Source organism: Apteryx mantelli, chromosome 6, assembly GCF_036417845.1.
Source record: "Apteryx mantelli isolate bAptMan1 chromosome 6, bAptMan1.hap1, whole genome shotgun sequence".
NCBI lineage: Eukaryota > Metazoa > Chordata > Aves > Apterygiformes > Apterygidae > Apteryx > Apteryx mantelli.
The window spans coordinates 35,570,148-35,586,787 of NC_089983.1; the positions used below are offsets into that span (position 1 = coordinate 35,570,148).

General features: G+C 40.7%; 1 protein-coding gene across 1 annotated transcript in view; it reads right to left on the reverse strand.

Moving 5' to 3' along the window:
• Window positions 1-16,640, reverse strand: part of CNTNAP5 (contactin associated protein family member 5) — a 211,046-nt gene that overhangs the window by 147,034 nt on the left and 47,372 nt on the right. Inside the window, exons 2-4 of the mRNA XM_067298578.1 lie at window positions 10,759-10,906; window positions 3,018-3,221; window positions 472-656 (exon numbers count right to left, since the gene is read on the reverse strand). Of these exons, the coding sequence (XP_067154679.1) occupies window positions 472-656; window positions 3,018-3,221; window positions 10,759-10,906 (537 nt within the window). The remainder of the gene's footprint in view (window positions 1-471; window positions 657-3,017; window positions 3,222-10,758; window positions 10,907-16,640) is intronic.

The following is a 16,640-nucleotide window of genomic DNA, read 5'->3' on the forward strand; positions in this document are numbered from 1 at the left end:
ATCCAAGTAGGCAGCTCCCAGACAGGCACAACCCTAACTGTGACCTCCCTGGCCATGTCAGTCAGGTGCATGATATCTCCGTAAAATCACGCTGCAGATGATGCCACAGCACCTCTCACTGCAGATGAGTGAGCTTTCTCCCTGGAGACTTGGTGGAGGATAGGGGGTCTAGCCAAGGCTGTACCTTTTAGATCAAGTTTAGCTCAAAGCCTGACATACTTTGGAGAGGCAAGCGTGTTCCAGCACGTATTTGCCCAGAGATTGGGTATTTTCTGGGACTATCATATACAGAGTTGCACTGAGGTAGTTTATGCTTGCTAACTACAAAAGGAGTTCTCTGAAGCAGAAATACTAAAAAAAGAATAGATTGTTTCTGCAAAAAAAAAAAATCCCATCCCACAGAGTGGGTGTTTTCCATTTTACACTGGTTGGCTTCATCTCCCAGGTTAGAACCTACAAGGCTTCACGCACCTCATAATCAATATCCAAGTGATCTGAATCCCCCTTTGTTCGGAAATGCTGGGTGTGCTTGTCCACCGTGAAGTTCACTTGCTTGTTGAAGCGCTCGATGAGAACCGAGTGCCAGTGCTGATCATCCAGGAGGCTGCCCAGGGTGACGGACGTGTGGCTGTTGCTGAAATGCAGGTTGGAATCCCCTGGAGGGGCAGAGACAAGCAGAGGATGTCAGAGTTAACTCCAGGCCCTTACCTGAAGCCTGCCTTAGGTTTTTTGGGCCTCTTATTCACATATGTATATGTATATATATACATGTATACGTATATATAAATACATATACATATGTATGTATTCCATATATATATATATATTCCTCCTCTCTCCCCACCCCCAGCAAAATCCTTGCCAAAAACTAGGAGGAGATTTTCTCAATGCTGCACCCACACACTGCAGCACCCAGGGAATTGTCACATTGCCTGTGCCCTTCATCCTGCTGCGCTTTCAAAGCCCTAATGTTTTAAGGGCTCCCTTTGGATTGCACCAAAGTCTGCTCTCTATTCATGCAACAGATCACTCCTGACACTTCAGGTGCAACTGCACGCTTTTTGTGTTTTAACAAGAAAATTGCACCTGACCATTTTCAGAGAAAACAACAAGGCAATGAAGCAACATGAATACAAGTATTTTATTCAGCTCAAAAAGATTCTTAAACCCAGCCTGGATCTCCAACAGTTTAGATCAAGAGTCGCAGAAATATTTAGGCCCTAACCCCAGTGATTTCAAGCACTCTTCTGTTTTCTAGCTGGGTGCATGTCTGAACACTCAGAGCACCTCATTTAAAGGGAGTGCATGTCCTTTTCTATTTCCCAGCTGAATGGAAAAGACTCATTCCAAAACAATCAGACAAGTTGCAAACACATTCAAAACCAAAACTCACACACCAAAACCCTTGTCCATGACACATGCATGCAGATACAGGATTTAAAATAGCCAAAATCTGTGTTCTCTCAGCAGTAGCCAAGAGTTTAATCTCATATCTCCGACTGTGTATTCACCAAGCAGTTCCCCTGGAAGAAGTAATATTATATATGTAAGTATAATGTCATATTCTTATCCCAGAGTTAAACTTCTGGAAGAGAAGGACAAATCAACAGTGTCCCACACTTAGAGGTTCAAGATGTAATGGCTACTTGGTCCAACTAACTTCCAAACAGCAAATGAGAAAAATGGTGCATTATCACTCCTACTCTTTGATTAACTAGTTAAATAAATAAATAAATAAGAAAAGATTAGCTGGACACTAAACAATTAATAAGCTTATGTAAAAATAAAATCCCAGAGAGCTGAGGAAAATTGTTACTGACATTTAAAACAAACACAATTAACACGAGGGAAAAATGCAGAAGGAATTATTTAGAAATTCTGTTTTAATGCCTTCAGTTTGCTCCCACTAGTTTATGATTGCTTGCAATTCTAACTTTTCATAAACAGCGGGCTGAAATAGATATTACATCATTGCCTGCTTTATCTGCACAAGACAAATTTCCCAAAATGTCCTGGAATTGCTAGTCTGAGATCAACCCCTTCTATTACTATATGTTACGTCACCCATTTTGGAACCACAAATGGCTCAGATTACTTTATCCATCAGTGCTATTATGACTAAGAGTGGTAGTGACAAATTTGAGTCTTAATTCCCTCCCCTCCTTGCCCCATCCCCATAGTTATCAGAAGGAGGGGTTTTATTCCAGCTTTCCATGCTGAAATTGGATGGAATTGTCCATTGGATGGACAATCGGGGCTTTCAAACCAAGTTCAGTTCCCAAACATGGTAAACTGCAGCTCCCATCGTGACTGAGGTACAGCAACGCTGGCATGGAAACTTCTGCTCAACCCAGACCTCTCAGTGTAAGAAATGTGAGTCAGCAGGGCCAAACACCATGGGTCACCCAGAGATGAAGCTAATGAAAATTCTGTAGTAAGGCTAAGGGACTTGGTATGATCACTCCTGGTATAATAGCTCCTGCTAGTGTAGAAGTGTTTCCGTGTACTCACCAGGAATTTTAATTATTTCTGTATTGTCTGCTCTGATCTGACCACAGAGGAAAAGAATGAGACAACTCACAAACAAACATTTTCAACCCCACACCAAACTTCCAGAGAATAATATTCTTAAAAAAGGAGGAAGGGGAAAAAACACAGCTTTTTTATTTTTTTTCTTCTTCAATTGCTGTTTGAAAGCGTAACCAAGCAAAGGTCAAAATTTCAAAGTAATCATCAAGCGACTCAGCCTTGGTCAGCTCTAGTTAGGAGAGCCAAGCTCTATTCTTGCCTCAGCTATCATGGTCCTGCATAAAAAGTCAGTCAAATCGATTCTCTTCTGCTCTCCCTGCCATAGTCTCCAACTTCACTATTTAAGCTGTGAACTCCCTGAGGTACATAGCAGGTTTTACTGTTCTCAGCTGATGATTATAAATACATTTTAATAGAAACAATAGTTTCATAAAAGCAAATTAACACAAACCTTACTACAGGAATATTTGATTCCTATTTGCCCTTACCCAGGTTGATGTGCAAGGAGAGTTTCCCTTTCTGCAGTTCCAGGGTAATGTAGTCTCCACGCTGTCCTTCTCCATGGAATAAGACTCCATCCCCCTGCATGCTCTTGAACTTCAAAGAAACCACATCTTTGAATGTGCTCATAAGTTTCTGATTGAACCTGTACAGGAGGGAACTTCTGCCATCGAAGTCTGCTATATCTGATTCTGGGGGAAAGAAGATGGAAAAATGAAAAGGAGGGGCAGCATCAGGAGAGGGACTGTAACATCTTAGCATCCTTTCAATAGCAGTTGGAGCCAGGTATCCTCAGAAGTGTACATCCACAAGATGCAATTGGCATCTGGGCAACCTCCTCTCTTTGAGGAATACAGAACACTAGGACAAAACCATTAACTCTTCTGCACTTTTCCTCCTCTTTCTCAAGCAAGAGTTTTCTTCTCACTCTACTTCCTAAAACATACCAGGCACCTTCCATTATATTTAGATCTCCAGAGCATCTCTCGCCACATTCACCATTTGTGACTTAAACACACCCAGGACATTATTCATTACTTTGAATAGTTCAGTTCTCCCTCCACTCTTTGCAGCTTCGGAAGTGTCTCTTGAGACATTTCTATAAGCCTGCATGCATCCACCCTGCATCCAAATTAGCATCATCTAACCTCCTAGGGCTAGCTGCATGTTTGTGATGGATTTTTTATCAACCATGTTTCCACATTCAAACCGACTAGGATGGCAGGGACCATCAAATATCGGTTCAAAAAGCTTGTGAAGGGATTTCATGGGAACTAGGCATCTAACCTGATTACACACCTGGGAATATCCTATTAGAAACACATTTCCCCCTTTGGGCAGCTTCTGAAACCTGATCACTATGATGGGAAACAAGCTATCAATTCTCTAATTGCAATTAATACATCTTTTGGTAACAGCAGATTGCAGTATTTGTGTTGCTTAACAAAGCAGTATTTTATGCAAAATATATTTTTAATAAACTTTCTTTTTCTTCATATATAACCAGCACATTTCAGGTAGTGTTAGCTACTTTTAACTAATACATTGTGTTAAACATGTGACTGGCATATATTAACTTAATTCCAATTTCTATCCAAATGCAATTTGGCACAAATCACGGATAAAATATCTGCTCATAAATGATAAATCTGTCACTTGGTATTTCCTGTTATTAAAAAGTTATTAAAAATGAAGAGCACCATAATAAGAAGAATAATCTGAACAATGGTTTACTAAGCTATATAATTACTGGGATAAATACATAAAGAAAAGAATATCTTCATAGCGACAAAGAAAGACCATCTTTGTTTGCACATCCCATGTTTTAATTATAATCCAAAGCAATCAGTTTTTCATTTTCTTTTGAAAAATAACTGAAAAGGCCATATGCAAAACCACCAAGGTTTCCAGGTCAGCAACTGCATTAGAGACTTAAGTCACTTAAGTTCCCTTGAGAATTCTTCTACCCCTCTGTGTTTTAATAGTACTTCCCTTTGTTCCTCTTAAAAAAAAAAAAATTTTTTTTTTTTAAACAGACCTGGCTTTAGAAAGGTTTGCAATTGAAAATGATTACAAGCTTAGAAAATAAAAGACCTGTTAATGATTTTTCACTATGGAAACTATCATTGATAACTTCTAGATGTCAGAATGACCATTGTAGAAGTTTGGTGGAAGATTTATAAATTTGCAGCACAAGGAGAGCTCAAAATTTACATTTGATGGGAAACACTGACGCTTCGAAACTGATTCAATTTCAAATCAGAATGAAAGAAGTTATTTTCATAAAACAGAAATTACAAAGAAATTCAGCTCTGGAAAATGTTCATTCCAGAATAAATGAGGTCTAATTTCTCATCTGTGATGTCAGAATTATAAAATGCTGTTTAGATTTATATAGGGAACAGTTGTTACTTTAGGAAATATCATGAGAAAAGTATTCACACCATCTGCTTTAACAGTTTTTAACTTCTGATTTAGGTGCTCAGAATCACCTCCCTCAGAATTGCTGCTTTCTCTGTATGGACTTGACTGCCAGTTTCTATAAAGGGAATTTAATTCATACCTTAGTTTTTATGAATTTCACCTAGCTACATTAAATACTTCAATTTGCTTAAAGTAAATTGCAAGTATACCATACAAATAGCTTCATTTTAAAACAGGCAGGAATTAAGAGACAGCCTATAAAAAAGTTAATGTAGTCTTTGTTCTCCAATGTCTTTTGCAATTAAAGTTGATTTTCCAGCTCCCCAAAATAAAGATACTGTAAGAAAGCTCTGATTCTGCCTCTTCATAAAAGCAGTCCATGTTTGTTAGATCCTTAACCCAAATGATCCAAACCTTCAAACCTTCTGAGTTCACACTTCACTCCTGGTTCTCAGCTCCCCACTAACCCATGGCATAACATGCAATTTCAATAACAGTTCTAGCACTGACATTTATAGAGAATGCAAAGGAAATAATGCAAAGGAAACCCTGAAAAATTCTGCTTCTCTAGCATAACTCTATCAGTTATGAGGACACTGGCTAGTAAAGAACACCAAATGAAATGGGAATATATAAAAAAAAATGCTAACAGTAATATCCAGAAGTAATTAATGGCAGTTTGCATGACAACATATCACTGGCTTCCCATTAAACGTTGCAAGATCCAGCTTAAGTGTAATACAGTTGCTCCAGAAAACCCACATTTTTTGTTTGCTTGCTGTTTGTTTATAGTCCATGTATGTCCCTAATACATTTGCAGCAAGAGATCAAAGATGATAAATTTTAGAAGTCTCAGAAAACCTGTAGGAATAGGAAATTAAAACACAACATGTTTTTATTCTGCACTACCTCCTTATGAGCTCCAGGAAGCAGAGACGATACCTGTTTATTCTTTCGAAGAGGGTTCTTCTAGTGATTTTGGAAACAGTGAGCAGTTACTAGGCAAAGTTGCTCCAAAATATGAAAATATGCTCTAGGAACACTTGCAATTTAACAAGGGAAGAAGATGGGCAGTTTCACTCCTGCTCTGACCCCTGCATCAAAGAAAGAAGTTTTAACTCCCTGCAGGTGGCAGGAAGGGACATCTCTCCAGCTGGTCACGCTCCGCTGGCTTCAGGAACTCTTCAGCAATCTCATCTCCCTCCCCATATTCCTCACAGAGGTGCAACCCAAGGGACAAACGTCAGTGAGCACCTCCAAGGAGACCGCCCTGCTAAACAGCTTTGTCCCTGTTATGAATCTGTCCCTACCTCTTGGTAAGCAATGGTTTGGGTATTTGTCTGATGCAGGTGGTTACCAACACTACTGGTCAAAGTTCGTCTGGCTCAGACCCTGCGTAGTTCTCTGTAATGCGTTCATAAGATGACAAAGGAGGGGATTGGGGGAAGAGAAAAAAAAGAGAAAAAAATATCCAGCAGAAGACCCTTGTGTATAACGTCATCAAAAAACACAGTATCAAATCACATTCCCTCAGGCAATGACAGCAAAAGATGAGAAATCAAAGTCCTGAACTGCAAAGATGAAGAACTCCGCTCTCAAGAGGAGAAGATACCCTATCTCATACCCTATCATTGTTCCCCCCATGGTTTCCCAGCCTGTTAACTGTACTTACACCTGATCCTGCTGATGCATTTTGGGCCATTACCCAGTTACATAATATGATCAGCATTTTCAATGCAGCCATAAATCTTATTCTATAAAAGCAATTGTGTCAGCAGATTTTTTTTTTCCTATGCTAAGCTAACAAGACTTTTCCCAAGTATAAAGATATACCCATTATCCCACAGCATCCAAAACAATTGGTTTGCCATTTGTCTGAATGCATATTCCCTTACAATTCTAGTTTTCTGTTACAGTCACGCTCCTTTTGGAGACTTCATTACGAAGGGCCAGTGAGCATTTACACATACGTCTGCATGGAGGTTTTCATTCAACTCGTCATATAGCCTCTCCTGAACTGGAAACATCACCATATATTTTTTCAGATTTACATCATGGCACTCCTATTTTGTACCTGTTTGCAGAACTGAAATGATATCTTTGTAGAAATTTCAAATAAATACAATTAATTTTCATTTAAATACATACTTTCTGTGTAAGGAAGTAAACAATCAGTTAGTATGTGTCATCTGTGAATTCCAGCTGATTTCACAGCCTTGGAGTGCTTTGTTGGACAGGAACTTTGATCTATATGGAATAGGGTCAAGCACATTGATGTGTCTGAAACAGCTTTGCTGGTAAAAACATGTTTTTTATATTCCAGAGAAACAATATCAACCTGCTGTCAGTTAGAGAATTAAAAAAAAAAGAGAGAGAGAGGGAGGGAGGGAGAAAGAGATCAGGAATTGGGAGATACAGCTTTAAGAAGACAGCTTTCTTGTATGACAGACATCTGTTTGGGACAAATTTATAACAGTAAATTACTTACCAGGAGTAATAAAAGATAGTGAGTGCCATTCAGCAGCACAGTACAGTCACAGATTACGTTAACCACTTAGGCATACACTGCACATCTCTCGTATGATTCTTTTATATTTTTTATTTGTTATAGTGTCCTGGCAGAGAGCTTGGTGACCTACAAGATCTGAGCCTCCCATGTGCCTCCTACTAAATAGCTGCCACTGAAAATTGCATTCACGCAGAGTTACCACAACAAGGTTATGTTCCTGGGACCTCTTCAGCAGAGTGTGCTGGGCAAGACAGCCATACTCCAAAAACGGGGAGTCAGAGCCTTGCACTGGCACAAGAGCATCATGTTTACCTTGTTCTGCCATCACTAAAATGCTTAAGGAGCAATGAAGTCACAAACCTCTCATACAGCTGTCATCTTCTGCTCAGATATGCAAGGTTAAAAAGGAGCAGATGTGAGCAAAGACCATCCAAGGGACCTCATGCTATTGTGCAAGCCCTAGTGTACCAATGAGGTGCTCAGCTGCATGTTGCCCAATTTGGCACTAGTCCCGGGATCTTAACAGATGTGCAGCAGCACATTAAATTCAGATGGCCTAAGTTGTCACTGTCCCCAAACTTCACCACCCAGTGAATGCTGCCACTCACACAAAAGGGTCATCCAGCTTGCCTATAAATCAAACCTTTGCTTCCTCAGTTTTCTGCCCAGAATATCAAACAACTGTTTTCAGTTCACATCACTATAGTTCAGCAGCAGATCGGATGCCCCATTTCAGGGGGGGAAGCATTTGCCTGAAAGGTAGAATGGGCAGCCAGAGGTCTAGCATCACCTGAATTTTAACCTGCCACCACAAGTAGGCTAGGAGGCAGAAGTGAACTGACAGTCACACATGCAGCCCCGTTTATGCAGGATCTGGTTCATCTGTATTCCTCATTTTCATGTTCTCTTTTTATCTTTTGCTTAAGGACTGGATCCAAAGCTAAAATGACAGTGAAAATCCTTTCAACTTCAATAGACTTAAGAGCAAATGCTCTGAGCTTGTTTACCTATAGAAGCCTTTAAGTCACTCCAACAGTGTAAAAAGGATTTGGCATAATTCTTCCTTTAGCTCTATTTCCTTCCCGTTTTGCCCCCAGCTTGCTGCTCCTAGTGATTTTTATGTCATTTCTTTTAACTCTTCAAATTGCTAATATATTTCTTGTGCCAGAATTGAATGTGGTGGGTGAGCTCCTTTGCTGTTGAACATTACTGAATGCAGTTATGTAGGTTTACATCAGCTCAGGATCTGCTGTGGATACACTTGCTGTATAACAATGAAGACAAAATTTAAAAAATGATCATACAACTCTGAAGTGCTTCAGTGCCTGGGTTAGGAATAGCCAAGACTATGAAACTGTGTAAGCAAAACTTGTAGACAGGTTTGGCTTGGCATATGCAATTTGCCAGAGAAAAATCTGAGTGGCACATTTATATAAACTGAATGAATATTTCAACACTCTGTAAAACTTTTATGAATCCCTTTATTTCTTTTCTGGCTTGCTTCAATCTCATACCTTAATTCTGTACAGCCATTTTTATTTCCTGCAACTGCAGGGTACAGGACAAAGATGAAGAGTTAGAAGATATGAGTGCAAGAAAACTCAGCCAACAAGTGATTCTGAAGTCTTTGCCATGTCATAGAAGATACAACCACAATTTGACATGGAGGTAATTCCCAAGTAGTATTTCACAAGGAGTAACACCAACACATTCAGCTACGAGAGTTTCAGCCTTCAGTTCCAGCTTAATTGCTGATAGTCTGTTTGGACTATACTCTTCTTTCCATAGCAGAGGTTCAGTCATTAAGAGAAAAAAGCTCCTTGAAAATAGATGAGATAGCTGCTCTGGATCGATGACATCAAGGGCAGTTGGTTTCGATTTACAGGTCTCAACTTACAGGCCCACTGCTAGGGCTGGGAAAGGTCTCTTGGCCAAGTGACTATCAGATCAGACTGGAAGACTTCTTGCAGGTCTGTACTCGAATTATAGTCCATAGTACCTGAAGCATCCAAGAAAATGGAAAAGAAGCATCCCAAAAAAACCTGAATGGAGCCTTCAGATCTACCTACAGACCATAAAAAGGATCTTCCTGTGAACACATGTGAATCAATCCTCAGACTTGAGTGTGGTGATGAGGCAACTGAGAGTTCTGGAGCACGCTCTCTCTCTGTTTAATGTGATCATGTGAATTGAGTTTTAAAACACTTTACTCTCAGATACTGCTCAGATGAATTCAAGGAGTCTCCCATATAGGAGCCTCTCCACTTATTTTACAATCCCTTTTCTGTACCTGGGAGAAACAGATGAGAACCTAATCTGAACAGGGAGATGTACAATTACAGTAGTGTCACATGCTGGTGACCCATGCCACACCAGATTGAATTTACTGGTCAAAGGCTGTTAATCCCATGAACTCTCCCAAGTAAAATCTTATCCATCTCCAGCAGGGTCTCTGAGCACTACAAAGTCAACTTTGATCACTTCAGAAATAAATCCACAAACATTTGAGAAATAGATACTGGACTAGTGTTTCCTCATTTTTGGGCTTGCTTTCATTTTGTGCCTGGGAGCAACATTGGTCCTTTTTCTTTACATTTGTATGCTTCTGTGGTGATACGTCATGCATCTGCAGTGTTATAGTAAGATAATCTGTGGCCAAAATGTCCTCAGGTAACAGTGTTTATAGACTGCTCCAAGACCAACGGTGACAAAGAGCTGCAGACAGCACCTCAAAGGATCCTTATCATGTGTGAGGAGGAAGAGAGCTGAAGAAAACACCCATGGCAAAAACAATTAAAGCAGCAGACCAGTACTCCGCTCTCCAGAGCTCTAAAGCCATCTGCCAGAATAGAAACACTGGCTGCACAACCTGTAGCACTTTAACAACTAGTTAATTAGCCCTAAAATTAAAAATAAACAATTACTAAACTACCCTAAAGTAAAAGGTAGTGCAATTCTTAAATAAAGTCCTATGCAAAAATCCCAGATAGCTCTATCTCCTGCACTGAGGTGGGGAGGAAAGGAGGTGGGAGGAGGTTTCACGGTGACTGCCTTGCCTGTAGAAAAAGCACCAGGTCAGTTCTGCAGTGGACGCAGAGCTGAGAAAGCTTCACCAGCTGAGCTAGACGGGCCAGCACATCCCAGTGCAGAGAGACAAATACAGCAACCGAAAAATAAATGATGGCTATATATTTCATGTTTCATTTTAACTCATACTGTGTTGGATCACTCCCGCAGTACTGACAGTGCCAATAAAAGCTCTTTGGCAAAACACGGGTTAAGACTTTGCCACTTACTAAAGGAGCAGCCGAAGACCTCAACTCTCAGTCCTATCCGTCCGTTGAGAGACCACTTCAGCGGGACAAAGCGCACGAAGCGGGCTTTCACCGAGTGCAGGAACTTGTGGTGAACCACGCCGTCAGCATTGCTGTTCCCTGTGAACACCTGAAAGGGAAAAGAGCCTGTATGAGATGCTGAGCTGTGAGTGCGGTACTCAGACTGAATGACATGAACTGTCACCCCTCTGTCTGATTCTCAGCCTCAAATTACTTAAAATTATTTATACTTATTGTCAAGTTTTCTTTTAAGTGCTGAGTGTCTCAGGAACAGGGCAGGGTGAGCAAGGAGGGAAACGAGCTTGCAAATGGGGGAAGTATTCAGGGAATTGCAACAACATGTTGTAGTAGGAGATGTTACAGAAGATGCTGCATAATATCTCCAAGCTCAGGATATTCCTGTGCCCCACAATATTCCATTGGCCCTTAGCATCCAGGCAGATGAGGGCTGAGGCCAGTCAGGGCTTTGGTGCATTCAGAGTACTAGAGGCTGAGCCAAAGCTTGGGAAGACAAAACAGAATGTATACATATACATATACATACCACAGAGAACTCAGCAAGACAGGACGAGATGAAAACTTGAATCAGTACATATGAGAGTCAGCATTTTGACTGTGTATGCAACCAAGATTTGCAAACAATAATAATTTTTTAACTTTTTTTTTTGCCTATTTGATTAATTGCCTGCAACTGCAAGCCAAAATTTATGGCCCTACTCTGAATTACCACTCAACAAAAGGAAATTCTCTAACACATGAAGAATGACTGCAGGATTTCAAAGATGAAGCCTAACAAAGAGAAACATCCAAGGTCTGTGATGCTACCTGAAGCTTTTCCAATTCATCTTTATATCCTGACTCTGTAAAATTAGGCTAGAAATATCACAGCATTCCTGTCATCTTCAAAACATTTGAGTAACTCAGCAGGGATTTAAATTTGAAGCTAACAGTTTTGTAAAAATGAAAACTAAAGATAGAACTGACAAAAAAACTCACAGAAAGGCTATATTTGTAAAAGAGGTCTTTCTCCTTCCAAGTATAAAATTGCATCCCAAAAAGTGATTTATATGCTTCTGCAGTTCAAATGCTGGTACCATTCAACTACAGAATGCAACTGCAAGCACAAACGGGTATAATCCTAATAAAGCAGATCTGAAATCCATTTCTGACGGCAGAAGGCTAAGGTAAAGAGATTGGGAGGTTCATCCCTACCCTGAAGAAAGGTCTAATTAACAGCTGTTTGAATTTTTACTCAAATGCCAGTAAACCTTTTTCAAAGTGTTAAAAATTGTGTAGAGCTTTGAGTTCAGTGTGCTCTTGTTTTACTAACCCCAGTGTGCTATTGTTTCATTAGACTCGTATTGAATAAAATGTATGCTTAAACATCTATAATCAATGTCCTTGATTAGCACAGGAACATATTTTTTGGCACAATACTTTAAAACCTTACCAAGTTTTGTCCATTTCACCTTAAAAATTTCAACCTGGAAAAATTCTCTCATATGCAATAAGCCTCATGCTCTCAACAGTCACGAGCACAAAAGAAAACACATATCCAGATTCCTAAAACATGCTTAGCAAGTGTTTTTCATTGCTGATACCCACAGACCCCTGGAGACAAACAGTAACTCAGTCTTTCACAGCCCCAGCCACCTCAGTGAAATGAGGAAGACATCTACAAAACATGCGATCTGGAAGTTTTTGGTGTTTTTTTGTTCTTTTTTCTTTTTTTTTCCCCCTCCCATTAGAAGCTTATCAGACTGAAATGAGTCTATAATTCTGCTCCAGAAACCAAATTGTTCCCAAAGCTATTCTTATCCTGCATCTGTCTTCTTGTTCTGGACTTTTTATGCAGAAGATCCTGTTTTCCACAAGGATTTTCTGATGGTTGACTCACCTCTCTCAAATTCAGCTATATTATGTAATTAAAAGCTTCTGTATGGAGATACTTGCTCATCTTAATTCAAAGACAACCAAAGAGAGCAGCTCAGCAGCCTTGCCCATCAGATACGTTTTGAGGAGTGCCACAAGTAGCACTTCAAGATGTCCTGGGCTCACTCATCGTGCTTTCCAGGTGGGATTTGAATTCAAATTCCAGCAGAGAGCATTTCAGAGGTTTTTCTCCTTATGTTCTAAATGAAATGATCTTCGGCTCGGTAATGAAACTGTCAGCAGAGAGTAAGTCTCATTCAGAGCAGTGGCAGCTCTCACATTTTTATTAAGAAACTCCTGCATAGAAAGGCAGATGAAGGGGAATTTTGTTTGTTTCCTTAGAGCCAAAGTCCGTCTTCTAGAGTCCTGTGACTACCTAACAATATCGGCTTTCACAGGAAAAAAAAAGGGGGGGGGGGTGAGAGGACAAACAAAAAGTTTCCAGTCTGCACAACTGTGAAGAAAGGCTGAAAATGCAACAACTAGAATGCAAATAAAAGGTGAAAATTAAGAGACAAAAGAAAAAATACACCACAGTATAGTGATATGAAGAAAGAGTCTCAGGCTCTGTATTTTTTCTTATAATCCTTTAATATACAGGTCTGTCAATACTGCATGTTGCATCACGGGCCACAGAGTAATCATTTTTTATTTTATGCAAAAAAAGGAAACACACTGGAAAAAAGACCATGTGGAAAGCACAGCACCTATAGAAATGATCTCTTTGCAATTACCAGGCAATGGGAACCAGGCGATTTGTGAATGTGGTCATGTGCTGAACAGCCCCCACGTTTCCACTTGGAAGCAGGTAGGAAGCAGCACACACACAGGCACACAGCAGCATGCAGCCATCCGCAGGCCCTTGTGGGCGCTGTGAAACTGTAGAGACAGCCCAAGAGCCTCTGCAACTGTTGCTACAGGCAGTCTTGACACCTTTCTCACAGGGCAAACCTGCAAAGATATTTTTGCAAAGCGTGTGCAAACCACGTGCCCAGGCACAGCACCTGGGGGAGCCGCCACGGTTCACCCCGCCAGAGGCAGCCCTCTGCCTCCAAGCAGATGGTGTGTACAACAAGCTCCGGGGACTACTTGTGCAGTCACAGAAGTTTTCTGTTTTTGCCAGGTAAAACAGAAACAATTGTACCCCTGCTGTGTGTGAGCAGATCCAGGTGTCCACCCTCAGGCATCCACGCTATAACATTTCCATCATGACACCTCAGGGAAGAGCCAGAATTACCAAAATCCAGATTCCAAATCATCCGACTCCCAACCTGATGTGCAACTACGTAAATGTCCTTCTCATATTGAAACAGTCACGTCGGTAAAAATAAACCCCTTGTAAATCCAATGTGTCCTTTACAGCAGAACTTAGCAAGCTTCTCTAATTAGCAAAGAGGAACTGAAACTTTTAGGAAAAAAATCCACAACCTGTGCCCTACCTGTAGACCCGCGTCTAGAAGATGACTTTGCCTGCAGCAGGCACATCATTGCTTGTTAACTGCAGGGGAGCACTGTGTATGCCTTTAGGATTGCTTTGAATTTTGCTTTCAATTCCCACTGCTATACAGATCACCTTCTGATGTTTTATGGACCACCTGTGGGCTGTAGACCATTGATTGAATAACACCAATTGCCACAGATGGTCACTTGAAAACTTTGATCCACAGCTGACAGAAATAATCCATCCATTAAAGAAGATGCAACAAGGATGCAGTACCAAATTACTTAGCCCTGGAGGTTCAAATATTGATTAACAGTAAACTTATCAGTGGGAATGGCAGAAACACTTCCTCTTGAGAAATGACTTCTATTATAACTTGTTGTGGATGGGGATTAATTCACAGGAACAAAATGACAAACTAGCAAAGAAAACAAAGCACCCGCATGCAATTTCCCGTGCAACATAGTTGCTGTGGTGGGAAGCATAACACTGAAAAGCTTTGGATTTTTTTTTAGAAGTTCTGCAAACAGAGCAGACTGATGATTTACGTGGGAAATTCTGCTTCTGGTATTATATGGGGCTTATAAACCAAAAAGCTCCATTAGAGCCAAATATTGCCATCAGATTCATGAAGCCAAATGTAACCTTTTACCTATCGTTAGTGGCTGTAAGGTTACCAGCTTGCCACACACAGGTCTGAGTCTCAAACCAAACTTGTTTCATGACGCCTGGCTGGGTGGTGCCCAGCTGAGACACAGGCTATGGCACCACAGTACTATTTTATGAGTTCTTCTTCATCCCCAAAGTACAGGTTCACTCTCAAACTCAGCAGACCTCAGCAAAGGCAGCTCCCACCTTCACAAAGAGGTGACATAAGAGCAGCTGTACAGGCTCAGCGTGAGGGTCCAGCTAGTCCAGTGCTGTATCTTTAGCAGTTGCTGTAAGCAGACTCTCAGGGAAGAGTAAAAACAAGGCAAGCATATACGACACTTTTCCCAATACTCAACCCATCTGTTTCCAGGGTTATACTGAACTAGAATAAAACAGAATTCCAGTTTAGTACTGCATTAGCAACAACAAATATGAGATAAAATTTTCAAAAAGTGTCCAAATCTCAAAACTACTGGCAATACGTGGGATTTGGGTACATAACTCCCTCAGGAAAATTCCAGTCCGAAACAGCAATTAAATGAATGGCCTGTTTGCCTAACTCTTCCATTCAGAAGGATCCCAAAAGCTGTTTAAAGGATCCCAGAAGCTGTTTAAGGGCAGTTTAGGAACATGTCAAACAACTGCAGTGAAATACAACAGTTGTTTAGCAACCCTGCAAAGACACATTTGTTTCTCTGGTATACAGTAATTCAGATCTGTGCCAGATCATATCAGCCAAAGATCTGGTTTATTAAACCTTATACTGCCCTTTGGCCAGACCGTCATAGGATGGTCTCTAGGTTTAGACAGACAAGTGGGAATCTGATGCAAGAAAAGTGTCTGCTCATCAAAGCCTAATCAATTCAAAAGGTAGCATCTGATTCAGTTGTTCACCTCCGTCTCCCCCTGCACACACACCCTGGACAGCAAATGGCAACTTATTTACCAGGCTGCAGAAGCTCATTCCCATAATGACTCTGCTGAACACATTTTGCTCTCCCACTTTATTAGGCAGGTAATGGGATGGGTTCAAAGTGTGTATGCAAGCAGCAGCACAGGCACAATCAGCCCTGAACGACGAGCAGGCGGACCTGAGGTTAACTACCTTCTAAGGGGGATATTTTAGGATGTATTCAATGCTCTCATTTCTGCCACGCTGATGAACTGAGCCGAGGAGGGGAAAAAAAAAAAAAAAATCAGATTATGAATGTGCAGGGGGCACATAACACAGATGTTTGCAATTTACAACATTTCAACCTTTACTGAAGGAAATACAAGCACAGAAAGAGCATTCCACCTCCAAATCTCACCCATGGCAATGCAGTATGCTTCCTCTAGTGCCCAAAGAAATGACAGGAGCACACTTAATTCAAGCTATGTAGCAGCTTAGTGAAGGAACCAAAGTGAGATAAAAAGCAGCTAAGCCTGTCATAAATCCCCAAACTGCAATAAGTAGAGTAAAACAATGTCATTCTCCCTTTTAAACTCTCTTGCTAAGATGAGAAAGATCATGGACTAGAAGGCATTAGCACTGAGACACAGAACACGCTTCCTTTCGTGCACCTCCCAGGATCTCCTCAAATATTTGGATGCACATATTCTTTAAGAAAAATATGAATTTCCCACAACAATAAAATCTAAAACAGGAAGGAGAAAACATGGCCCGGCTTTTCAGATTTTCTAGCTTCAAATAAGCTACGAGTCAGGGATAGCTGTTAAGCAACAGAATTTCAGTTCTGCTGAAGTTTATATTAGCTAGGATGTAATTCAGTGGAGCTAAATTGAGTTTGGGTACTAAACACAGGTCCCACAACTGGGG